The sequence below is a fragment of the Prosopis cineraria genome, unplaced genomic scaffold, assembly GCF_029017545.1.
Source record: "Prosopis cineraria cultivar Desert tree isolate PC_DT_omini unplaced genomic scaffold, ASM2901754v1 PC9, whole genome shotgun sequence".
Taxonomy (NCBI): Eukaryota; Viridiplantae; Streptophyta; class Magnoliopsida; order Fabales; family Fabaceae; genus Prosopis; species Prosopis cineraria.
In genome coordinates, this window is record NW_026555340.1 from 33187981 (window position 1) to 33215940 (window position 27960).

Genomic DNA, 27960 nt, shown 5'->3' on the forward strand with positions numbered 1-27960 from the left:
GCATCAACCTTTCATCAGCCACCTAGTCTCATCTAAGGTAGTCAATTAGACACCTTTTCTTGTAAGACGATATGATGATTACGAATCCCAACACTTTTAAATGCCAATTAAGGACCAAAGATCGCGCGGGTCCCATTCCTCAATTCTTTGGAAAGCAAAATATTTACTTCCAGCAATTTCACTCCGAACCACTCGTCGTGGCATCGAATAGACCTCTTTTGTCAGGGCAAAATGAGGCAACATTCTGATTCGAACGAAACCAGTTAGATTTACTCGCATTAAGGGAGGAAGTCACTTTTCATGATCATACCGAATTTGGCTTCCTGCACACCGAACCACTTCAAATTTAAATGATAGATTCTTTCCCTTTTCCTTTCCCAAGTTAGATTTCCACTGTACTTAACGGGACAATAGGACATCCGATATCCCATCTGGTTATTTATTTAGTTTTGGTCGCTTACAATTAAGGCCGTCTTATGTTATCTCAGACTTCACTAGCATAAACCACTGTTCAAGATTATCCTTTCGAAATCAACGAACTGAAAACGGATATGATATTGAATGATAAAGTTGCTTTACACAAAAACAACCTTTCAAAGTATGTACACCAGAAAATGGGATGCATCACATATTTGTGTAGAAGATTTTGAGAACCCCAGGAAATCTCTACGCCTAAATAGACCGAGACTGAAAACATGTCAACTCTGCAGCTGGAAACTCAATTCTGCTTCTCATCATCACTGGCAAAATCTCCATTGGTCCTGCCCCTATCCTCGACTTCTCCATCACTGTCCTGCAGATTAGCAGAATTTTCTCCAATGGGACTGGAATGCCTCTGTACTGGCTCATCATCGTCATCAGAATCTGACAAAGCTTGCCTCCGTCGACTGATAGTTGAAGGTGCATCCTTCAAGCAAAAAGAAGCAGGCAATACTTCAGTCAGTAGAAAGGCGAACAACAAATTAAGTTCAGTGGCAGACAAATTAAGAGCAAAATCAATTGTGGGCAGCATTAAGTATGCTGGAAATCAAACCTTGCCACAGAAATAGTAATGGGGTCTCTTAACAATTATTTTACATCTACCTTGAGAAAATGATCCCTACTTAGGAACTGACTCCTATAATGATCTAAAAAAATAGATGCGGCCGACTACTAACTCATTGAAGCAGTGGCAACCTATCAGACATCCAGTCTCCAGACGCGATGTACATTCAGAATGAATCTGTTGATAGACTTTGATAACAAGATTATATCCAAAACGAGCTATCCAACATCCCCACCACTCTCAACTCCTGATTCTAAAGCCACGTGTCTCTCATAATTAAAAAAAGAAAAAAAGAAAAAAATTGAGATGCACGAAAATGACTAATAAATGTAAATAATTTCAATGATTCATTACCATCCTATCATCTACGTCAGAATCTTCAAGCCCAGCTGCTGCAAGAAGACCCTGGGCATTCTCTTCAGCACCATCATCATCAATCATCTGAGCATCAGGCCCTCTGTAGTTTACGTCAGCGTCTTCGTCTTCATTTTCCTGTTCATCTATCATATCACCTATTTCCTCTGTGTCATAGTGTGACTTTGAGTGCTTATCCTTCTTTCTCCTCTTTCCACTCTTTCTTCTCCGCTTCTCATTAGTACCACCATCCTCATCATCAGATCTCTCTCTCCGTTTTGAAGAATGTGTGCTGCTCTTCCATTGCTCCTGAAATGCAGAGAGAAGCTTAAAGCTTTTAAAGCACATTTTGCAGCATAATCACAATCTCTATTTGAGTAAACGACATTCACAAAAGACATTTCATGATCTGACAGCTGGATAGATGGCTCCACATCCAATCCCGCACAGTGGGAAACGGGCATATTCAACAAGCATGGTATCTTAGTATAGTACACATACGAAGTGTAATGTGACATTCAAGAACATAAGCTTATTTGAATTGGTTACTTGATCAGCAACATTAACTTGTTGCATTGCTAATGTTAGATAATGAACTTTACATAATGTTTGTTCTCTTTATTAACTTGTATTCATGTATAATCTACCTTTCAGGTGCAGGATGTACTGTTGTCAGGAAATTTTTTGTTAATACTAAGGAATCCCCAGAAACTATATAAACACCTTATGCAGCAGGCAAAAGCATATGCTCAGTGCAGTATTTTTCCAAATACTTTCCATGAACACAATCATCTATAGAGCACCTCCCTAAGAAACCAAGAATCCAAGCCAAATGCAAAACAAAAAGGACTAACCAGTTCCTATTACCTTTCTTTTCTTAAAAGAACACCTTGGATTCTTACCTTTACACGCTTAAAATGTTCCTCTTGTTGCTGTACTCGTTTTAGTTCATCCTCTTGCTTTCTCCTTTCCAGCTGTAACCAAGCAGAATTCAGAAGAGTTCACTTACAAAGAGAACATTTAGATATCAACCAGTAAGTATACAGCAGGTACTAGGAAATTATGAAAGTAAAACCTGGTATTTCCTTTGTTCTTCAGCCTTTCGCCGGGCTTCCTCGGCCAATGCAACCTGACGAGCAAGTTCTTGTCTCTGTCGCATCTGCTGCTCCTCACGTTCAGCTGCTTCAAGGTGAACTTTTGCAGCTGAAAGTAAGTGGCTGCAATAACCAACGTGAGTTTCTATTTTCTTCTCATCAAACCCATGAATGTGCAGGTTGGAAGCTGCCGACAGCTGACTAAATATACGAACCGCATTTTGCAGCTCTGCAACAGTTGCTCGCACCTAACAGCAAGAAACAAATGTCAAATAGAGAGCAGATTATCAAGTGACTAAACTAGATGCTATTTCAGAGCGATCGACCCACGAAAGCATAATGTGTACTCAGGAATAAATCAAACCAGCGACCTAGGAAGATTGCCCTCAGAAATTAGCTGGAAACCACATCAAAATAATGCAACAGATTAAGTAGAAATCTTAATCAATAAAAACATTTTTCTTAAATAATTGGCATAACACAGTAAGTAGAAATCTTTAAACCAATGCCCCCTAAAACCCCTCACTGCTAGATCATAGATAATGACTTAAACAGAAATAATAACTGACATAGCGCAGTAAGAAAAAGTTTTCTCTAACCAATTGGGCTGATGCTCATGACACAACTCACTCCATGTTTTTTCTCTTGAAGAACACTGCTACAATTGAGGTTCGAGAACAGAATGGTACATGATCAGCTTTCATCAAAAGATTCAAGGGCTCAAAGAAATAACCTCATCGGCAGTCCTCTTAGCCTTTTGTAGCGTTGATGCTGAAAACTTTTGCATTGCAACACCAGCATCAAATCTTAGTGTATAATTCGAGGGTGCCAAATGGATGGCTCTCAATAGAGTTTTTATACAGTCTTGCCACTGTTCAGCTTCATAATGGGTACGGGCTAGATATAAAAGTATTTGTGAATCTGTGTTATGATAAAACTTCCGCAAGCAGTTCTGGTACTGCATGAACCAAGGGTGATCAGCATATAGTTTCCACTGTAAAAAGACTTTTGGAGATACAAAGAGTAGAGTGAAAATAGGACATGCTGAGTTGCTAACCATTTTCACAGCCAAGGCAAAATTTCCCTGAGCAAAATAAACATGGGCCAAGTTTATCCACACATCAGGCATCTGCACAAAAACACTCCCACTTGCAGCTTCTTGAACCTACAAAAATTAAGGAAGTAATTAGCAATTGAAACTTCAAAGTTTATATCCTTCACGGCCCAAAGATCGGCAACATGTCAAAGAACCTGTGTGAAGATATCCTTTGAAACATCAAAGTGTCCTTTTTCTGCTAAGACTACCCCAGCACCATTGGCAGCATATAAATTAGCAGCATGCTGTATCAAAACCTACAAATTTTTGAAAATCACAAAAAAATTTTAAAAAAAAAAGATCCATTGTCAGGACAGTGTTAACATACATGGTAAAGAAAGTACCATGAACAGGTAAGTTTGACTCCAGAAAAGACACCCAATCTAATTGAGATTCCATATTCTCTTCTCATTTTCTCTCAAAACCAATAAGTTTTACATACTCTTCCTCATGCTGAGGGGTAAATATTAAATACATGTAGAGGCAACTAGAAAATCCTCCAGTTGAAGGAAAAAAATACAACACTTACACTTCATATTCTTTTCCCCCTATGGTTTTTAATTCAATGTACATGAAGTAGAGCAAATGCCAATATCAAAGGAATCAGATCTCACATCAGAGAACAAAAGATGAGGAAAGCACAATTTTAGACATTGCAGACAATAGCTCTTAAAGGGACAGTTAGGAAGATGAAAAAGCCATACTCTGGTATAAAGTTCCTTGGCCTTCTCCAAATGAGTAGCTTCCAGCTTTGGATTTCTCTTCTCATTTCGAACAGCCGCAAAGTAGTTCCAGTTTCCCTATTCACATCAAACAAGTTCATGACGTGGTAACACAATCATAAGAACAAAAATTATATGATTCTCCAGTGGGTTAAGTGCAGCAATTTCCTGTGCAAACTTCTCTACATAGATCGAAAGAGAGTATACAAATATATACAAGTGGATATGCGATTATATCTCCAAGAATCATGGAGATTGAATCAGATCTAGGTAACGCATAATATCTCTTAAATAAATTATCAATAATCCCACTATTATCTACCCAAAAATCTCTCATAACAATATATATATATAATTAATATTTACAATAAATATTAGGTCTGACCACATTAAGCAACATCCAAAGCAACCACATGTATAACCATATTGAAGCCCTAGGAATTGTAATTCAATTTCAACCATTAGTAGCATCCCCTAATGATGAAGAAACATGATTTACAGGAATATGGAATAAAGAAGTAATGAAGTAGTTTGCACATGGAAGAGTAGACAAACCAAGGAAAGAGTAGCGTAGGAGTCTTTTCCATCAGTTGCATCACTAGCTGCCCGAAGGGTTTCTTTTGCCTTCACCCAATCGTCATTTTTCAACTCCAACTCACCAAGCATAGACAAGGCATTTGGACATTTTTCATTGACCTTCAAGGCATCATTAACCTACAGAAAGAATTGATTGACAACCAAGAAAAATCTCCATAACTAAATCTAAGAGAAGATTGACAAGACCATGGGGATGATAGTCACCAATTCAATGCTCAAGAGAATGTTATTCCGAGCTTTTGCAATGGCTGCTAGCCTCAGATAAGCATCAATATAGTCTGGATACTGAAAAACAAAAAGGTAAATAAAAATCCAGTAATGAGCAAACTTTATGCATGACAAATTGTTTAACCATTAATCACTAATTATTATAAGGTTAACTACAGTGGTTAAGGGGAAAGGCTACACACACAGTCAGACCAATCACACATTCTTTATAAAGTATTCTAATGGTGATAAATTTACTATCTTGATAGTATATGTTGATGATATAGTGGTTATAAGGGGTAATATGGAAGAAATTGTAGAAGCTACTTGCATCAAAGTTTGAAGTGAAAGATTTGGATAACCAAGGATACTTTTTGAGTATCAATGTAGCAAGATAAAATCAAAGAATCTTCTAAAGGAGACTGGTATGTTAGGAGGTAAGCCAGCTAAGTGTGTATTTGGTTTTCAGTTTGTCAAAAGCTTGTTTACCAAAAGTTTATTTGACAAATTGAACTAGTAAAAGTTGGTTAATGTGATGGCCTTGGAAAAGAAAGAAGTTTGGGTTGTTTATATTAGAGATATACAAGATATGTATGAGGGGGCAACAACTAGTATAAGAACATCTAGCAGTGAAATAAAAGACTTTCCCATAAGAATTGAACTACATCAGGGATGATCTTTAAGTCCTTATTTGTTTGACTTAGTTCTAGATGTTTTCACTAAACATATTCAAGCGGAAATCCCCAAATACATACCTTTTGTGAATGATATAGTTCTTACTGCGGAGATAAGAGAAAACATTAACTGCAAACTTGAGTTATGAAGGAGGACCTTAGAGTTGAAAGGTTTCTCTCTTAGCAGGAATACGATGGAATATTAGCATTGTAATTTTGATAAGAGATCAATTAGTAGTAATTTGGAAGTGAGATTCAAAAATTAGAATATACCTTAAGTGAAAAAGTTTATATATTTCAGAGCTATTATTCAACATGATAAGGAAATTGATAGGGATATTGCTGTTAGAGTATTGTAAGATTCAGAGAGTCATAGAAGAAGGTAGAGAGGACATCGAGAGAAGAACAGGAAGAACAAAAGGGTTGAAGGTGAAGAGATTGAGAGATATCAAAGAGAAAAGAGATACTGAGAACTCTAAGTTCAATCTGTCATGCTTTTACATTCAGACATGAAGGTTTTCATATAAGGACTTATAGGAACCCAACGGCTAACCTAACGTCTAAATGAACCTAACTAACTAATGTCAACATTATAAAATCATAACAACACCCCCTCCCAAAAGACCTTTGCCTCCCAAGGTCATGCTAAAATATTGGGGAAAAAAAATTAAACTCTTAGAAGCTATTGTTCATTGTTCTATGTCATTGTTCACTACCACTATGCATGTGCTAAATAAATGAAAATAATGAGTTGAGCCCAAAAGCATTTTTAGTAATCCTCCTCTATACCATAGAACAACAAACAAGTGGGTAGGGAGGAGTTGAAGACAAAGAAAAGCCCAGCAAGACAGATTTTTCAATGGGCTGAATGTAATATCTTTGAGTAACATTGGGCCCATGCAATTATCCCAATTCAGAAGCTGGTTCAGGTTTAGTAAGGATAAAGGTACAGCTTCTGCATCAGAAGTTTCCACCTACATGGCAGAATGGCTTTTGACTTTTTAAGACCTAGCCACACCTTCTAAATAGAAAAATCAGGGAGTAGTTCCTTTTTCTTTGTTGAAACTTGAACCTATGTATTGACTATCGGTGTTAGCTGCCATCTACTAAAACTACACCCACTTGATATGAAGGATAGCTATCTTTGACCCATGCACCCATGTGTGTGGACCCTAAAAAAAAACCCCACTGAAGCCTACTCTCACCTGCCCTCCGTGTTGCGAAAAGTACACCCAGGTTATGTAGTTGTAAGAAGTCTACAGTCTTTAAATGGGTATAGGTAAGACATACACGTTGATGAGAAGACAAAAGGTGGGGGTGGTGATGGACCAAACAACCACAAAGCGTTTGGAGTTACAAAATCAAACTACAATAGGGAAACTAGAGAAGACAGCAACGATGACACCCTAGGAACAAGAGACAACAATGGAGAAGCTTGTGGCGGCGGTAGAAAAACAAAAATAGGTAACAATGGGTTGATAAAAAACAAAGGCAAAGAGAAAGTTGGAACAAAGGGTGACGGTGGCTCTGCAAGTGGGCAACATTGATGTTTCGAACAATGTTGGGTACCTAAACTCAAGTCAAGACTAACGGTTTTACCCATACTAGCAATGAAAGAGCTTGAGAAGTTATCTTTAGAGATGCACAAGCCTACTTCACCTTCCAACTTGCACAAAGAAACCTTGAAATCACTACCATCGACTTGCAGTTCTTGTACTAGTAAGGAAGACTTAACTCAACTCTAATTGTTCTAGCTGTTGGATCCCCATGATATATAATGCCATTCTTGGCTTGCTGATTCCCGAAATTTTGTAGAGGTATGTTTCCTTCATCCTTCTCCAACAACTCTCGTGACCCGTAATTATCTTGAAGTGCTCGTGCCTTCTTTTATGCTTGATGCTTTAGCATGATTTCTTGCATTCTTGCAAGACTTCTAGCTTCTTGCTTCGTTCTTGGTTTGAAGAGATGCATTGGTTCTACAAGTTCTAGCTTGAGTCCAACCACATACGCATAAACCAAATATTTTTCTTGCAATTTTAATCTATTGGTATGGCCATTAAAGAATTCATTGAATTCTTTCACACTCCCCCGCTGACGAAGCCACATCTAGCGATCATCCTCATATTCCTGGAATGAATGCTGTGCCATGGCCGAGGATGACTAGCTCTAATACACTGTTAGAGTATTGTAAGATTCAAAGAGCCACAGAAGAAGATAGAGAGGAAATCAAGAGAAGAACAAGAAGAACATAAGGGTTGAAGGTGAACAAATTGAGAGATATTAGAGAGAAAAGAGATACTGAGAACTCTGAGTTTATTAATCTGTCATGCCTTCACATTCTATAAGGACTTATAGGAACCTAACGGCTAACCTAACATCTAAGTAACCCTAACTAACTAATGTCAACATTATAAAATCATAACAATTGCACATATGATACAAGTTGAGTAGTTTAATTGGAGAAAGGCTAAAAGAGTTATTTGTGATTAAAATGTACATAATAAACTTAAATTGAAGTTTTATCAAACTACTATAAGACCAATTATATTGTATAATAGTAAATGTTGGGTTTTAAAAGGTCTGCAAGAGTGTGAAGTTAGATTAGCACAAATAAAAATGTTGAGATGGGTGTGTGGGCATGCACAAAAAGATAAAATCCAATGTAAGCATATATAAGAAAAAGCAAACGTGACATCTATTGAAGAGAAAACGGTAGAAAATCGTTTGAAATGGATTGCACATGTACAAAGAAAGTGGTGGGAGGCATCAATGAGGAGAGTCAAGTGGATAATCTTAAGCCCTGTAAGAAAAGGTAAAGGAAAACCAAAGAGAACACCTATGAAAATTGTTAACCGAGACCTCTTGGTTAATATTCCTAAAAGCATGATTGATGATAGAGTACAATAGCATCATATAATCCACAAAGCCGACCCCATGAAAGACTAATGTTAGTCCTCTCATTAAAGGCTGGCAAAAAAGCTAAGTGCATAACAGCTTGATTGTCACGCTTTAAAGCTTCTTGAAACAAAGAAAGAAGAGAAATGGAACTAGAGAATGGGAATTGTTCAGTGAGTACTGATCTACACAAGCTTCTTATTTATAGTGAAGATACAAGAGTATCTATTGATACCTAATAATTACAAAATAATGTCCCTAATTATTTACAATATTATAAACAATTCTAACTATGAGAAATCAATTATAATCATCAATTGATCATAAAAGCTCGAATATCATGTCACAAACTACTTCAACTCAAGGTTAAACTAAAAATAAAAGCCCATGAATAGTTTTATTATAATCTCTTAACAAATGAAGAATGAAATATAGGTTGAAGTTGTGGTCATCATGAATGGCGCAAAATGCCAGGCAGCAGCATAAGTGATAGATCATTCACAACTAGCATCACAAAACATATTTTGCCATAAGCAATCTGACATTTCAAACACACTACCAGATGGCATTTAGAAAATTTCAATTAAATTATTATTTAGCATTGCAATACGTTTGAGGCAGGTCTTTGACAAACCACACAGATATATGCATATTGACAAACAAATTGTTGCTCTAATGAATACACATATACCTTAAACAAGATCAGGCGATACAGCATACTTGCAGTTCCAGATTTGTTTAGCTGTTCAAGTAATCTGGCCATGTTAAAAAGTACCGTGACTTTGTCCCATGGTACTTCCACGTGGCCACCAATACTTTCTAGGTCATGAAATAATTGCATGTCCTTGAATTGCAGAATGGATGCAGCAGCATCAACAAATGACTTCTTTTCATCATTAATGAAAGAGAGCCATATTCCATCACCTAGAGCCTCTTCAAAAGTTTGTTGAGCGAGCTGAATAATATAGAGATGAAAAGTATTTTTAAAACAGGGTCACAACGAGAGAATGTCAGTTTTCCAAGAGAAGAACAAACCTGAAAATCTCCCCTTTCAAACTGAAGGACACCAACATTATTGAGTAATTCAATTGGTACTTCTTGACCTCCCTTCTTAAAAAGTGTACGTGCCTGTAACAGATTTTCAAAATCCAGATTATAATGAATATTTTGGGACTTTAACAACAAAGTCCTCCTTCAAATATCAAGATAACATTTGCAGACCACAACATATTTTAGACCCTTACAGTTTTAAAAGCATCCAGAGCAGCTCCTGTGTCGGACAAAATCAATAATTCTCCCAGTTCAAGAAATGCCTGGATACAGTTAAAAGAAAATACAAAATTAAACCAAGAGCTAGAGAAGAAAACGCGTTTTTTTTTTTTTGGGGGGGGGGGGGAGGCCAAGAGCAAAAGAATATCAAATTCTCGTCTCATAAACTTTGGTCATAGGGGTGTCAAAGAATCAATGCAGTGAATCTAATGAAGTTTGGTGGTACACGCATTAACTACAACTATGGACATGGTCCCTCATGCAAAATCCGTTTCAGCTAAAAGAGTGAACAAAGACATGACTATTTGTTGGAACATTGTATTTATGATAGATACTTTTGGGGCTTAGTATCAGTAATCATGTTACCATCATGATGGGGATTATTTTTAGGATAGGAGATTTATCTTTTGATTCTTACCTAGTATTTCTCCCTTTCCCATATTTGTGTGTGTGATGGAATACAGGTTCACGGATAATAAGGATTATTTTATTTTAGCCCAAGATAATTAGGATTCTTTGTTTTATTAGAATTACCTTTTAGATTTGATTTGAATAAGGATTTAGATTACTTTCAAATAAATTTAGTTTGGATTTGGATTATCCTATCTTATCTAAGATTATCCTCCCTTATCTAAGATTTAGTTTATTTTTAATTTGAATAATATTTAATCCTATCTTTCAGGATCAATGACAGAATGTAATTACAAACCCACCAAACCTTTTTGCCATGATATACAATGATTTGTGGGGTCCGCCTCAGATTCCAAATTATACGCATACAAAGTGGTTGTAACCTTCATATATTATCATCCTTGTCTTTGTTAGGTGTACCATACCATAAAAAAAGAAAAGGCTTGATTTTCCTTCATGTTTACAACCTTTTCCAATATGATACTAGTTCAATTCAATACTGATTAAGATTTTGCGCACCAACAATGGCACCGTATACTATAATCAGTCATTGGGGCACTTCTCATTCTCTCTCAATTGACTTTACCTCTCACTCTCGTGACCCAACTCATGTACTTACACAGGAAGTTAAACTTTGCACGAGAAGGAGGAGAACAGAAATTATGATAGTAATGGGCCAAGAAATTCTAGAAATTAGAGGAAATATATAAAAATTCATAGCATTTAAAAAAAACATATCATTCTCTACAATAATTTGAAATTATTGGATAAGGATCACTAGGAAGCTTACTTGAATAAATCCAACATTCTATTTCAACATTCATCAAGTACTCGAAGAGAATATAGTTATTCTAAAGTTTATTTTCTTTAAAAAAAAATAATAACCATTGTTAGAAGCAAAATCAATATAAACACAATTAATTTCATATTTCTAAAATACCACATTTCTTTTGAAAAATCTAATAACAGGTGTATTATAAATTTCAGATATTTAATGTTTTAACAATTGTATCATCTAATAACGAGAGTAGAATGAATACAAAATTAAAATTAAATAAGCAAAATATACTTTACTTAATGATGGAATGGGATATTGGTTGAAAGGCTAGAGAGAGAGGATGAGATGTTAAAACTTACGAGGAAGAATTGAAAAGAAATGCCCAGAAGATAATCTTATAGTAAGTGGTAACAAAAACAAGAATAAATAAAAAATAAATTAATGATCAGAATGTACTCACAAAAGTATAGCTCCTATATTGAAGAGTAGCCCATCTCCAAGGCACCAAAAGAGTCTAAATGCCGATATTCCTAAGCCCTTAAATACTGAGCAGGTAAGTAATTCTCCTCCTGATGTATCTGCTTATCATGATTTACCTATAGCCCTCAGAAAGCAAACTCATTCTTGAACCCTTCACCCCCATTGAGAAATTTGTTTCTTACACCGCTTCGTCTCCTAAATAATCTTCTTTTTTTATCTAACCTTGACAGGATTAAATCTAAACTTAACTTACAGAAAGAGGCTTTGAAATCAAAAGAGTTTTTGCCTGAATAGAAGTAAGACGAAATACATACAATGCAAATTTAACAAGTGATTCTGAAATGAAAATTGGAAAATAGTTCATAACACAAGTGTCAAAATTCAAGTATTTGGGATTACACAAAAAGACAGGGGATTGATGGAGATTCTACATAAAATACAAGTTGTGCAGTTGAAATAGAGAAAGGCCCTAAGAGTCGTTCGTGGCTGCAAAGTACCTACCAAGTACAAGGGAATGTTTTATTGAACTGTTGTAAAACAAGCAATGCTATATGGTAGTCGATCTTAGGTGTTGAAAGGTCAAGAACGAAAAAAAAATAATGGAGAAAAGATGAGGACATTGAGAAAAAGGCGTGGTCATACCATAAAAAATAAAATTCATAATGATTATTTATGGAAAATAGTTAGCATGACATCAAAGAGAAAATGGGAAAAAAATCGTTTAAAATAATTTGGACATTTGTAAGGAGTTAATGGATGGTCTTTGCTCCTCTAAAGAAACATAAAGGGCAACCAAGGACACTCAAGGAAGTTATAGAACAGAATTTCTTAATTCAAAAGTTAGTTACAAATAAAGCACAATCATATCATACAATCAATGTAGCCAACCTCATTTAGTGAAATAAAGCTTGTTATTGTATCAAACTTTTATAGTTTAAAAATATGAAACAACATCCAAGAAGCATTGAAATGTTCTAACTGGAAATGATAGCATCAGAAAAAAATGGAACTTGGAAAATAATTGACCTGCCAAGTAGAAAATAACTAGTAGATTGCAAATGAGTTTTATAATGAATAATGATGCTATCATTATTCATTATAATTTGTCAAGGTACTAAGGGAAGAATACACGCAAGGGCAAACAGATCACACTATGTTCATAAAGGAAAGAGAAGGAAAGAAGACTATTCTCATTGTATATGTTAATGAATAATGAGATTGTCCTAACAAGAGATGACGTTGGGGAAATGAGACAATTGAAAAGGGTAACAGTATCAGAATTTGAAGCAAAGGACCTAGCTCAAGCGAGAATCTTCCTAGGAATGGAGATAGCAAAATTGAAAAGGGAATTCTTGTTTCATAAGGAAAATATGCCCTTCCTCTTTTGTCCAAAACAAGTAAGTCGGCATGCAAACCCAGCAATACACACATAAAGACTAGAAAAGAAATCAAATGACATGAGAGAACCTTTGACAAAGAAAAATATCAAAGACTAGTTGGAAAGTTAATTTATCTTCCTCTTGCTAGACCAGATATTGCTTTAACTGTGTCATTAGCCAATACATGCATTCACCAAAGGAAAGCTCATTTGGATGCAGTAGATAATATTCCTAGGTACCAAAAAGGTTCACATAATAGAGTTCTATTCTTCAAAAAGGGAGACAAGCCACCATAGAAGTTTTTACAGATGTTAATTGGGCAGGCACAATAGATGATTTACAATCCACTTATAGATATTGCAAATTTGTATGGGAAAATTTGGTCACCTGGAGGAGTAAGTAGAATGATGCAGCAAGGAGAAGCGCTGAGGCAAAATTAATAGTCATAGCTCAGGAAATTTGTGAAGGATTGTAGCCTCAATGTTATCCATATTGATCATGCCATTAGACTCTATCATGTTGATAAAGCAGCCTAAAATATCCCTCTTAATGCAACCATGCAAAATGACAGTGCTAATAAGGGATTGCCTCATCATACATTCAAAGGGCTTAATGACAAGTTGGACATGACTAACACCTAAACCAACTTGAGGGGAAGTGTTGAAACATTTATTTATCATAAATATGGCTTCATATCAATAATCATGTCACCAATAGAAGACGAATTAGTTTTATAGAATTCTCCCCTGATTCTTGCCTAGAATTTATCTTGATTGTTCCCCTATTTGTGTGTGTGTGTGTGATCAACTCCCATGTAAAGAAATTATGAGAACAATTTTTAAAAATAATACTTCTCTTGCTCGTTAACATCTTCACATGCTCTATTTCAGCCAACACTATTGTATCTTAGAAAGAGATTAAGCTTATGAAAAATGGGAGCAGCAAGGATCAAACTCAAAGCAATTTGTCACCTAGAGTACTCTAATAACACACCAAAGTTTATTTCATTCTAATCCTTCAGTTGTTAATAAATTGTTCAGGGATGATTTAATCAATTCTCTAAAAGCTTTGACAAAAAGACATGTTCAGGACAAGAATGTCCATCAACATTAGGAAACTTCATGAGACTATGTACCAAATATTGCTAAATGTAGAAAATAGGACACTTCTGTGATTAAATTGGATTAAAGGCCGTATGGTTGGTAACTGACTGACAGGGAGAATGCTAAAATAGGAGGTAGAACAACAAATTATCAATTGTATACTCTCATTCGTTCAACCAATGGCATAACAAGTTGAAATCTTCAAGACATCCTTTAGCACAAACAGGCAGTGCTTCAAGAAGGGACCATCCATGTGACAGAAGGTGGGACACCAACAGGAATCTTAAGTAAAATATTTGCCAGGAAAGTAGTACTAAAAAAATTAGAAAACTGAATACCATAGTATTTCACCTGAGCATCACGTGGATCTATTTTTGTAGCTTTCCTCAAAAATTCCTGGCCCTTATCAGTCTGACCAAGCTGAACATATATATGCCCAACTGACTGCAATAGAAGAGAAATTATCAAAATAAGAAATGTGAAAAAGTAATTAAATTAAAAAATGACAGGAAAAAAATCTAAGCAGCAACAAAGGCAAATTTCCAAGGAGGTGGGGTGGTGCATTTGGTTAAGGCAGAATGTGCATCTTTAACCCAAAGTCTCTTTCCATGTTCTTTAAAAAAGGATTGCTTTATGGCTTCACTGTGGTGTTCAGTGAATGGGCTATCTAGGTGGAGTCCCTTGGATATGCAGAGAGCTTGGAAAACTCTTGAGTAACATACCCTGTAAATTTCCTTTGTCTCTAATCTTTACATCGTAGAGGATTTTTGTTCTCTTTTTATGTACTTTTCTCTCTCCTGTTCAATAAACATTCTTATATCCTTCAGAGGGGGGGGGAAGATTCTAATTCTTCTGACAGATTTTGCTTCTGAGACATAACAAATTTCAGTATAATCATCAACGCCTTTTACTAAACCATCAGTAATCTATTGTACAAATCATAGGTGTATGATTCACCCTGACTTCAGACTTTTACAGATCATTTTCAGCAGAAAGAAATTTCAAGAACAAGTATAGTATTTGTACGCACAAAAGTTTTATATGATCTCATTGTCATGAAATTTCCAGGGGCTGCATGGTAGGTAATGAACAGCAATAAACTAGTCAGACCCTTAATGACTTTATGATGGATAGTCATTTGCTGGAATCTAACCATGTATCGCATGAACAAAATGAACATATATTTTCCTATCCTCCACTTAAAATTACACTAGGAATTCAGAAAGCTGAGAACTTACTTTCAATGTCTCACAGTTATCTGGGTACACCTCCAAAACCTTTTCAAAATTTGAGAGTGCACTTCTAAAATCTCCCAATTTTAATTGTACTTGTCCCAACCCTGCAACCAATTTAAAGAAATTAGGACAGAAAATTAGGAGAGAAACATAAATGATCTCATGGAAGTAAATTTGAGATACTATTAATAATACACATCTAGTCCAATTTATAAGTCAATTCTATCATTTTTCACTGGTACCAAAAAAAACCTTAAATCTCATTAACTCTTTCTGAAAATTTAATAAGTCAACTTTGCCCTTATCAAATATACATACTTTAATAATATATTTTCTCTCCAACATTTAATAGAGGATAAAAAGGGAAACTTGTGATGAAAATTTAATGAAATGACTTATAAATGAGACAAAAAAAAAATCCTCTCTCTGCCCTATAAATAGGACCAAAGGGAGTACATACCATGAAAAGGGCATAAGATGTAAAAACTAATATCATCAAGCCACCTAAAAATGATCTAGATTAAAGAAAAAGGCCTAGTCACATCACACATGACAATTACAAGATTCAGTACATTAGAAATAATGGATTTTGTTATTCACGGAAAAAGTCTCAAGCATCCAATAAACCAGAATACCATTCAACTTCCCACTAATTACACATGCTACACCCCTCTTTAAAGCATAGAGCTTGTGGTCAAATATCCTAATTATCCTTGATTAAAATTCCCTAAATACCTTTACATCCAAATCATGTTACTCCCTCTTGAAAATTGATCTTTGTCCTCAAGGATCGATACAAAGACATGGGGAACACAATTCTAAAAATGCTAATGCTTCTCCTCTTCAAGTAGCAAACTTGAACTTTCTTACTAGATGTTGGATTACTTATCAAAAGTTCAAAGCCATGAGAAAGGGTGGAACTTGTGCAACAACCATTTTCTTCTTTTCCTTCTTTTTAAACACCAACTAGAGAGTTGCCCTTATCTTCATATAAGAGTCCTTGACCTAGAGCTACCTTAATGTATCTAAGGATGTGAACAACAGCTTCCTAGTCAGTGTCACATGGAAATTCTAAGAACTGGCTTGCCACACTTACAGGGAAAGAAATATCAAGACAAGTGAGAGTATGATAGTTAAGTTTTCCTACCAATCTCCGGTATCTTTCTGGGTTTGCAAGTGGCCCCCTGTCTTGGTAGAAGTTTGACATTTGGATCCATAGGAGTATGAATCAATCATAATCCAACATTCCTATCTCTTTCAAAATATCAAAGCATACTTTTGCTATGACATAGCAACTAGAGCTAATGATTAAGCTACCTCAATACCTAAGAAGTACTTGAGCTTGCCCACATCCTTTCGTCTGAAAGGATGTTATTAAATAATGTTTGAGTTTAGAGATCCCATCCTAATCATTCCCTATAATAACAATGTCATCTACATAAACAACCAGATAAATACATTGGCCAGACGATAAAACATAGAGTGATCTGCAAAGCTATGAATCATCCCAAACTCTTAAAGAACCATATTGAATCAACTGAACCAAACTTGAGGAGATTTTTTTAGAAAGTAAAGGGATCTATGTGGTCTACAAACCTTCCCAACCTCCCCTTGAACAACAAATCTAGGAAGTTGCTCCATATGTACCTCTTCCTCTAGTTCTAGTTCGCCATGAAGATATGTCAAGCTAGCAAAGAGTCTAGCGATTCATGGCCACAATAGCCAAGAGTAAGCGCACAGACACAATTTTGGCAACAAGGGAAAAGAGGTCATCATAATCAATGCCAAAGATCTAGGTGTAGCCTTTGGCAACTACTTGTGCTTTCCACCAAACAATAGATCCATCAAGAGCAAACTTGATGGCAAACACCCATCTGCAATCAACTAGAGATTTTCCTTTAGGTATAGCAACCAAATCCCACATATGATTAGTACAGAGAGCTTCCATTTCATCAACCATTGCCTACCTCCACCTAGGATGTGAAAGTGCCTTGTTGACATTCCTGAGAATGCTAACAGAATGCAAGGAAGACATAAAAGTAGTATATAATGGAGATAAACAATGATAGCTCAAAAAATTATAAATAGAATGGGGATTATGAGTATAACAAGTACCCTTATGAAGAGCAGCAAGAGCATCATCAAAAGGAGACAATATTTGACTAGGGGCCAAAGGTGGAATAAGAGGCAAGTCCACAGCTATATCACTAGAGCCAACCGTCAAGGAATGGTAAGAGCGTCATTGGTACATTTGAGTGATGGGGGGTAGTTAACTAAAGGTGGATCAAGGTGAGCGAGAGGAAGGACCTCAAGCATAAACTATTCAAAATCGAAGGAGAGAAAATAAGGAGAGTTTTCAAAGAAGTCGACCTCAACAGAGACGAAGTACTTGGTAGTGTCAAGGCAGAAACACTAATAGCCATTTTGGGCCAGAGAGTACCCTAGGAAAGAACATTTGATGGCTTTGGCGACAAGTTTGCCTTTGCCAGGGATCAAATCATGGACAAGCACATCCAAAAACACAAGGAGAAAGTAAATAAAGAGATGTGGGAGGAAACAAAATGGAATAAGGAATCTCGCCATGTAAAACAAAAGAGGGCATACAATTAACCAAGTAACAAGCAATAAGAATAGCATCATCCCAAAAGCAATAAGGCATTTTAGAATTAAGAAAACTGAGAGCGGTTTCAATAATATGTCGATTTTTTCTTTTGGCCACACTAGTTTGTTACGGTGTATATCCTATGAAGACTAATACAAAATACCTTGTAATGATAAGTAATTTTGAAATGGGGTAGAAAAATACTCACATGCATTATCACTTCATACTATAAAGATTGAAAAGCCAAATTGATTTTTAATTTCAACACAAAAAGATTGAAACATTGAAAGTACTTCAGATCAGTTCTTTATTAAATATAATCAAGTGCAACGAGAATAGTCATCAATCAAAGTTACAAAGTACTAAAAACTAGGTTTGGATGACACACAACTATGTGGACAAGTTTAAAGGAAGCATCAGGTCGATTATTGAGACAACTAAGAGCCAAAGAACAAGTTTGCTTTCCAAGTTGACACAAGTCACAATCAACAGACTTTAAAGTAGAAAGAGATGGAACCATCTTTTAAAGCTTGAAAAGCCTACAATGGCCAAAGCAACTATGGATGAGATTTAGTGGAACGGCAGTGCAAATAGCTAGTGATATAGTAGATGGAAAGTAGTAAAGTCCCTGTGACTCGTACTCGATGCCAATCATCCGACCTGTACTCCTATCCGGCAAGATGCGAGAGGACCTATTTGAGTAAACCTCAAAAGTACATTCAAACCACATTTGAAATACGCTTTTGCCAAATCCAACAAATAGTTGGATCTCCTAAATGGACTTTTGCCAAATATGAATTGAAGACCAAATACACAGAGATATTGCTAAAGATAATCAAACAACAAAGAGCACGAGTAAGTTGACTAACAGAAACAAGATTGCAAGGGCACTTAGAAACATAAAGAACAAATTACAAATTAATGGAAGGAGAAACTGAAGCCTAGCCAATGCCCTTAGCTACGATAAGAGAACCAATAGCTATGATATTTGTTGAAAGGGAAATTGAGTTAGTAAAACGAGGCAAAAGATTCTTATTAACAGGCACATGAGTAGAACCACCTGAGTCAATAACCCATAGTCCAAGAAAAGAATGGGTGCGCCAAGCAACAAAATTACCACTCTAGGCAACATAAGTGACATGCAATGATTGTTTGTCAGCCTAGAAATGGAGATTCTCTTCATAGTTAGCTCCAGTTAAGAGTATGGAAGCAAGTGACTGCTCGATAGTGGGCGTAGGCATAGAAGACACATGCAAGTGCGAGTTAGATGCCTAAGCAACATTGGCAGTGCGAGGGGGTCTCCCATCCAGGCTATAACAATGATCTCGAGTATGACCAAGTTTGTTACAATAAGTGCATTGAAGATGTTTTCAAGGACCATTATGTCCACCCCTACCATGATTAAAACTTTGCGAAACCATAACTAAAGCATCATGAACAGCCTCTATAGAAGCCATATTGTTAAGAGAGACCCGTACTAAACAAGGAAGAACATCATCTAGCGCAAGGAGAGACACCAAGAATTTGATCTCAGAGATGACTAAGAGTAAGATGAAGATTATACAAGGTAAGAACCTTGAAGAGTTTGTCCCACTCTTTCCTAGACTTCAAATGTAGCAAGCATTGGAGATCAATATTATTGGCAAAAGGACTCAATACAGCTAACAAAAGTAGTATCATCCATGTCATAATAACAACAAATATCATTACTACATGAGGAGGCGACCTTACTCCAAACGTCAAAACAATTCTCAAAAGACTAGCAAAGAGGAAGCAACTTGGGATCAATGGAATTCCACAACAAAGAACACATCCATTTAGGGTTTTTTGTTTTTTGTGTTTTGAGGGGGAAAAATGGAAAGGGTTGGAAGGAAACACAACCCTTGAAAAAAAAAAACCACGGCTTTGATACCTTCTTAAGAAGACAGGGATTTGGGCTAAGTAGACGATGAATATATTGAACTACAGCTTGTCTTCTTTATAATCATATATACAAGACAAAGGAATAATGAGTAAAAATGACAAAAGATATATGCTAATCTGCCTAAAAAGAGTCTAGTCAGCCTTAATATCGTACAATAAATACAAGATATATTTGATTCTCAACAGAGACCAAATCGACCTAAACACCTCCCATCACAACTGTCCCTTCCAATCCCAAACTCACCACACCAAACCCAAACCCATGCAAGATTCCATCTAGGTTCACAAATTTATTGCCCATTTATATTATTATTATCCATCTCTTCATTGCCATAGTTCCTGAAGAATCAAAGGGGTCATTCACATTTCTGTTGAACAGGCTTCGGAGTACAGGTGGGATTCATATACATGCCACTAGGTCATGAGCCTTCTTAGAAAAGCAATTTTTACCAAATAAATCTACAAATAGATTCCAAGACCAAAGGCTCTGGTTGTCAAGGAGCAAGTACCTCAACTATCATAAGACTTCATTAATGAACACAAAACACGAGACAACACAAGAACCTCTTTGACATCCTAAGTGACCAAACTCCTAGCCTCTACAAAGGCTCTCGTGATGACTAGGAAAGGAATACTACAAATGATTTCATTAAGTGACTTGATCATCCAAGGGAAATTTAGGCTTCAAGGTACAAAGCAAAAGTTTGATGCTTAATTGTTTGTTTGAATTTCAAGTTCATGAGCACAATGTACAAGTATCTGAGCCACAACATGATTGGTGTGTGGCCTGCACCTTGGGAGAACAAAATAGCAATGATAAGACATGATCATTTTTGTTCCTTGATATCAAGCCCATTGTAGCACCTAACGTGAATGTCTTCATTTGTCTAAACCAAGTAAAGTACTCCAAGATGTTTTGCTTCAATAAAGCAAAGCAAGTAGATATTCATAAGGTGCTAAATCCTTCTTAGCCTCACATTTTGGTATCACAAGTTCCTTGCTAACAATGTCTTCTACTTGAAGCCCTAATAACGAATTAGTAGTGAATAGAGGCAGATTTTGCTATAAGGGAGAAAAGGGCGAGTGTGTGTGGGGGGGGGGGGCAAGTTACGTCCTTACTTGGTCAAGAGAACCCCTTGAAGCAATTTACATCCGCGCTTGGTCATTAAAACCCACTTCTACATGACCTTGATCGCTACGTTTCACACTGCACTGCCACTTTCTTCAAATCCTCACATATTTCTTCTTCATTTTCACTACAATGACATCGTGCAAGGCATTAGCAATCCATACAAGCACAGGGCCCTCTATGGGCTTACCGTTTACCACTTCACCAACTCCCTCATCCTCTTCCTCCTTCCACTTTATAGTCACACTTTTTTTCTTGTTGCCACTGTCGTTGTCAAGCTCGTCCTTGGAGAGTTCTAGCTTATCCTTATTCTCCCCCTCATCATTTGCAAGCGTGAGTTTTAGGTCTCATTTACACTACAATAGTATACCCCTTTCATAACCATGCCCAAAAATAATGCATCCCCCATTCTCCCATGCCATTTTGCCACGCTTTTCTGAAAGCTCCAACACTCTCACATGTGCCTCTCCTGCCACATGCTCAATCAACCTTGACCCGGTACATAAATGGCAAAAGCCTCAAACATGCAATAAACCATAATACTATTCAATTTCCAACTGATTACACATACTACTCTCCTACTTATAGCATTACCCTTAATTATGATTCCTTGAATACCCTTACCTCCTAAATTCCCATATGACATTTTACTTTACAAGCTTAGGTCATAGGTTAAAGTCAAAACAAAATTCTGTTACCCATAAAGAAGACAACTGATTCAACATATCCTTCTAGATGAAAGCAATAAATATTTACAAGAGTTCAAGGGAGTTGGAGTCCTGGTTATGTAAGTAAACTTTAATCATAATAAAGGCATGAAAGAAAGTTAAAGGAACCATGAATTATCAAATAAGCCTGAGCCAACTGACCATAGTAAGGAAACACAAATTCATGAGGCTTGTTGACTTCCTTGACAGATGCCATGTAATAAAGTCCAGCTTTCTCATAGTCTCCCTATCATCCAAAAATATCAGTGCCATCAGCAATGCTAAAGCTTGAAAAAAACAAAGAAAATATGAAGGACACGTGAAAATATGAATTTCAGTACTATCCCTAAAAGACTAGGAACTAGGAAGTCAATGAAATATTAAAGAAGGTAATTAATATTTGAAAGGGGGAACCTCACTCAGCTTAGAAAGTTTAAAAAACAAAAAGAAAAGAAATTTGAGATAGGGAATTGATGAATAATAAGTTTAATTATGCTTTTCAGAAATTCAGGCTGGGAGGGCGATTAACATTGCATATGTGCGATCCTAACGCATCTATTTCACTAAATAGAAGTTGGAACGGCAGGTTAAAGATAGGTGCAGATCAATGTCCCCAAAACTGAATTCAGATGGTCTATCCATAAGTCAGATTAGTTAATAATTGCTCATCATAACTTAATAAGCAGTGTGCTTGCTTTATCATCCATCTCTTTTAATTGCATTTTCTGAAAGAACTTCTTAATGAGCAGATTTCATAGATTTGTTCATAAGCAAGAATACCAAGAATAGCGTGACTTGTTCTGATGCTTCAACCTTGCTCATTTGCTTGTGAGGGTAACTAAGCCACTAACTACTCAAGAAGTGATGCGCATCTCACCCTTACTCCAAGAAAAAATGAATCATAAATTGCTAAGAAAGAATTTTTTTATGCTCCACACAAACAGATAGACCAGGGCATTACTTACACTAAGAAATCAAGCAGAAGTAACCATTACCTCAAACCTCATCAATAATCAATAATTTAACAAACAGCAAAATTGAAGGGTCAAATCTCAAAAAGAATTGAGCAGGGGAAAAGATTTGATTTCCAACCTTGCTATGGTAAGATCGTGCTAAATTGTAATAAGAATGTGACTTCGTTGGACCATGATTTGTAACAGCTAGTGCAGTTTCTGTGAGTTGCTCAACTAAAAAATGTTGACCAGTGAAGAAAAAATGGTTGGCTAGATAATTCAGAGCCATTGCACAGTAGGGATATATCTCAAATGCTCGCTGCATTTTTACCATTCCCTTCCTAATTCCAGCAGCTGAAAGATGCCATAGTGTTAGAATCAGCCCAACAAATTAGGATCAAAAGATACTCCCTCCAGTCCTTGATATAGGACCCTCTTAACTGAATCACATAAATTAAGGTGAGAAATTAAAATTAGTCAACAATCTTGATGTTTTTTTTCCCCCAAAAATGACTGTTTCTAAGACTACCCTTCTAAAAAAGTGGGTGCGCTTTATTTTCTAAAGCATCCTGAAATAAATTAAATAGGGGTATTTGTGGTAATACATTATAAATGCCACAACATGATAAAAAGTGAGTAATATATTTAGGACCAACTAAAAAGGTCTCGTACTGAGGACCAAAGGGAGTATATAGTAACAAACATATATAGCACAAAACAACGTGATACAAAGAGAGAGTGTACCTTCATTAGTGCGCAGATCCATTATTGCAAGTGCAACAAGAGCTTCAACATTTTCAGGATCTAGCTGGTAAAATATTTAAAAACCAAGAACAACAAAGCATACAGACAACAGCACTAGCAAAATTACACAATTGTTGATGCATTGGCCATTAATAAAATTCACTTACCTGCAAAACACGCTCAAAGGCCTGTCGTGCTTTTTCAAATTGACCTAATTTGTACCGACAAAGACCTATGCCAAGTCTCACAGCTGCAGGGCAATTAGGAAACACTTGCAATGCCCGCTATCAAAATAAAAACTGCTATCAGACTCATGTTTATAGAACAAAAGAAATGCCACAGAGAAAAAAAAAAGGTGCCAAAGATGACAATGATTAAAAGTTTTTACACCCATAATTAACTTTCACATTATTCAGCTCTGAAAACTTAGCATTGACATAAAATCTCTCTACTCAGTTAAAGTGCCCATTACTTTCTATTATATAATCCATCAACATTCATGTCTTGAAATTTGCACACACCAACACACCTTTTGATATCTTCAATGACACTAATAAGCAGATGACATTGACGAAGGTAATGTAGAAACAGATAGCAACAATGTATTTAATCCCTTAATCAAAAAAGAAAATGTTGCTTCCAAGTATCAAAGAATATGGCCATATTACAGACCTTGTACAACTCAAGTGAATCAGAATAGCGTCCACGATTGAACTCAACGCATGCCTGTAGATGTTCAATAAAGTTATTGCAAGAAATACAAAACAAATATGAAATTTAAAATAAATAAAAAAACGCTGGCCTCAAACTTGCTCCACACTTGAGCAATCACAAAATAGATAGAGTAGACAGCATCAAGTACATAAGAAATGAAGCAAAAACATAGCAAATTAAACTCTTAAAAACCCAGACATGTAAATAATAGGTACAGCAAAGAAAAAGCATGAAAATTGAAAAATAAACCCACTGATGAACAATGTATATATATGATTGACTTATGACAACCAAGTGCCAACTTTGCTTTATCTTTCCCCTGATAAAAGGAATTCCATCGAGGGGATGAAAGAGTAGAACAAAACAGTGACTAAGTACACCAGCACAGTGCCCCAAGAACAACTGTGAAATTCAAATCAAGTTTCAAATAATTTTTTAAAGCTTTAAAGGAATTTTAGGAGGGAAATTGCTGACTCGAGGATAAAGACTGCACAGCACAACAAGTTTCTCTAAGATGAGGAAAAAAAGATATCCTAAAAGAAAAGGAAGTATAAGAAATAAAAATACATACTTCCTACAGAAAACATTCCAACGTCATTGTATGAGGAATCAAAAAACTCTCCTGGATAGTTTGACTTTAATAGAATAGGCAGAGGCAACAGTTAAGTAAAGATTCGAAAGTTCTTATGATATTATTGGAAGGATAGTGGAAAAGGGAAAGAGGACTTCCTATCGTTTCCTTTTTTTCCTTCAAAAGCTTCACACTTCATTGCTGATTAACCAGATTTACTTTAAAGCATTTTTAGATTTGTGAATGTACTAATTATTAGGTATGTTCACTGGACTTTTTATCTTCGAGGACAAAAGCATTAGGATACATATTATCCCAAAAAAAAAACAAAGAAAAAATTTTTAACAATGTTAAGAAAACTCATAGGATTAGGGAATCACCAACAAGTTAAGCTAAAAGATTGTATGCTTGTGCAAACAATCAGAAGAAAATGATATACCTGGCCTAGAAGAGCAGGAACATTATCATGATCTCCATCTAACACAATTTTAAATGCAGCAGATGCCTGGTCAACTTCACCCTTTGCAAGTAAGAGCTGACCTGAGAGCATCAAGTACTAAGAATCTTCAGTGCATTACCCTCTATTGATGGTACAAAATAAAAATGTAAGACAGCATCAAGATCAATAACAATAATAAGATAATCTAAATGCTAGCATGCATAAAATAACGATAGAATTGAGCAATTCCTGAATTCATTTCAAACATCATATATAAACCTGTGTTAGCAACACAGATCAAAATTCAAATATTCCTCAATGGTCAACACGTTATATATATAAAAAAGTAAAGAAAAGAAATTAAATAGAGATCTCAGTAATTAATGTGAGATAATCAAGACAGAGAACACTATATCAATCTACACAACAGCTTCAATGCACAACCAGGATTTATTTTAATTTACTACAGTAAGGAAAGAATCACAGCTAAACAGCATCTGATGTGTAGTGGTAGAAATAGAAGAGAAAAGAAGAGAAAGAGGAAAGAGAGAAAATAGAGCTAGAGACCAGAGAGAGAGAGAAAAGAGGTTTATCTGAATAAAACACTGAATTTCTCATTAAGTATAGCATTTGATTTACAACTAGGATCCCTTATATCGGTTTCCTTATCATTTATTCTAACAGCAACTAACTGATTATTCTTTATTTATTTGCATTTACACTTCAGCATCCAAAATATATTCTTCAACACCTAACATAAAAACATGCTAAGAATACCATATGAGGAGGTATACAATCAAATAAGACTCAAAATCAGCAATTAAATAATCATCATAATCCAATTCAAGATAACCAAACACATTTTCTTTGCCCCATTATGAACTTATTGTTCACACCTTTTGCATCAAGATCGACACAACATGCATAATCATTGATATGCTTACCTTTCCCAACCCAAGTGGAGGGCTCGTGCATGTCAATTCTTGATGCTTTGTTGTAATATTGTGTTGCCAAAATAAAATGTTCCTCTTTTTCTCTTTGTTTTGTCTCTATTTTTCCAAGGTAACTATAGTAAGCCCCTAGGGCATTTAAGATAGCTATCCTCTCATATCTAACATCCGCATAATAGTCATCAATTTCTGCAAAATGAGGCAAAGAAGAAACCCTTACAGTTTGGTTATATTAAATTAATAAATATAATACCAAATAACATTGAAGAAACCAGGTTGTTAAGCAAGCACGTAATCAAAAGCCAAGAGGAGGTATACCAGGACTCGATCCTTCCTCCAAAATCTGGCGAAATTGATCAGTCTTTCCCTGCTTGAAATACTCCCTCTGCAGCATAACAAGAAAACTTAAATGAAACCATAAATAGGAAAGAGAACGCTAAGCCAGGTAAACAGATAATAGGAAGAACGCCAAGTACATATTGGCTTAGTTTGGGAAAACAGAAAGAAAAAAGGTAACCAGACATCATAAGTTCTTATATAATAAACAGGAAAGAGAGAGATGATGAGCCTAGGTCATTAAACATTTCGAGAATTAAGTATATATTATATTTGCCGTTCCATAAAAATAGCTTAAGCCAATTTGATAACACTTATCTTGATCTTATATACCTTCAATTCATACTTTAATCAATCAATGTGGGACTTTTTAATATATTCTAATATCCTTCCTACTACTTTTTTTTCTTCATCTTTTTTCCTCTTCATCTTTCATTCATTCATTTTTTGTTCTCTTTGAGTGTGCATGGCTCGGGTCCACTATCCTCTTCCCTTTCTTTTCTTTCTTTTCTGATATCCTATTAAATTTTTTTAGAATTAGGCGTATATTAGGCTTGTCTTCCTATCAAAATAGCTTGACAAAATTTAATAGGACTTGTCTTAATCTTATCTACTTGCAATTCATTCTTTAATTAATGGATGGGGACTTTTAGGAAGAACCCTAGGTAGCTGCTATTCGCATTAGTTTTGGGAAAACAGAAAAAGAAAAAAAAAAAGGAACCGAACATCAAAATATGATTATAGGTAATAAACGGTAGGGAATGCGTTGGAGCTTGTATAAACATTTCCATAGACGCGTCCAACCAAGATAGATAATCTAAATGACCCGTATCCAGGCTTTAAATAGAAACAATATACGAAATCGTCTTCAAAAAATTCCGTAGAAGAACAACTATCTAGCGGCTATGTCCTGAACCTCCCAACACTAGGCACCCAGCTCCGGAATTCGTCCCTTAATGCTTCCATATGTTTCCAGCCAACCCCCCAGGAAAAACCAAAGAAAGAAACAAAGGAAGAGAAAAAATAAGCCTAGAAAGCACCAGCAAGTCCGGAGACTAATTTAGGAGATATGCGTTTATTTAAATTATAAGAAACACTTTAAGTTGCAGTATTTCAGCTCGGCTGCACTTGCAACTGGAATTTTGAACTTGAGGCAAAAGGTATAAAAAATTTCAAAAAAGTACGTACCGCGATGATAAGCCAAAGATCGAGAGGAGCTTGTTCCGCCTTGAGAATGTCGAGGATATCAGAAGCATCTTTGGGAAGCTGATCCAGAGCAACCCTGACCTCTTCCTCAGAATTCTGCACCGGTATGTATACGCACGCCATTTATTCCCTACCCAGACTGCTTCTAAATTACCCTGGAAACACTACCAACAACAAGGGGAGCATAAAAACCCTAGACGTGCCCCACGAAGCATCAAGATGTCAGAAGATCCGGTTAAAAAAGAGAGAGACGTAGAAAGGCACTACGATTCGGTAAAACTGTGTTTCAAAATGGATTGAGGGGCGGGGTGATGTGAACATATGTCCATTGCGGAGGGACTGGTTTG

General features: G+C 36.0%; 1 protein-coding gene across 1 annotated transcript; it reads right to left on the minus strand.

Moving 5' to 3' along the window:
• Positions 1 to 523: 523 nt before the first annotated feature.
• LOC129320262 (protein CTR9 homolog) lies at positions 524 to 27953 on the minus strand. The gene is made up of 24 exons (XM_054965610.1): positions 27596 to 27953; positions 26390 to 26456; positions 26066 to 26260; positions 25122 to 25222; positions 24070 to 24123; positions 23565 to 23681; positions 23398 to 23461; positions 22793 to 23007; positions 21863 to 21947; positions 15343 to 15443; positions 14456 to 14548; positions 9929 to 9997; positions 9720 to 9812; positions 9376 to 9639; positions 5113 to 5193; positions 4867 to 5025; positions 4294 to 4389; positions 3745 to 3846; positions 3551 to 3658; positions 3227 to 3451; positions 2475 to 2741; positions 2302 to 2373; positions 1400 to 1708; positions 524 to 907 (listed from the first exon to the last, which is right to left on the minus strand). Exons 1-24 carry the CDS (start codon positions 27734 to 27736, stop codon positions 719 to 721), a joined length of 3267 nt encoding a protein of 1088 aa, XP_054821585.1. The 5' UTR covers positions 27737 to 27953; the 3' UTR covers positions 524 to 718.
• Positions 27954 to 27960: the final 7 nt, after the last annotated feature.

What these genes read in the sequence shown, in the direction of transcription:
- LOC129320262 (XM_054965610.1), bottom strand. Translation starts at nt 27,736, where the DNA reads ATGGCGTGCGTATACATACCGGTGCAGAATTCTGAGGAAGAGGTCAGG. An exon ending in CTCCACTTGGGTTGGGAAAG is followed by an intron (nt 25,223 to 26,065) that starts GTAAGCATATCA and finishes TGATGCTCTCAG; the next exon opens with GTCAGCTCTTACTTGCAAAG. An exon ending in CCTACGCTACTCTTTCCTTG is followed by an intron (nt 4,390 to 4,866) that starts GTTTGTCTACTC and finishes TGATGTGAATAG; the next exon opens with GGAAACTGGAACTACTTTGC.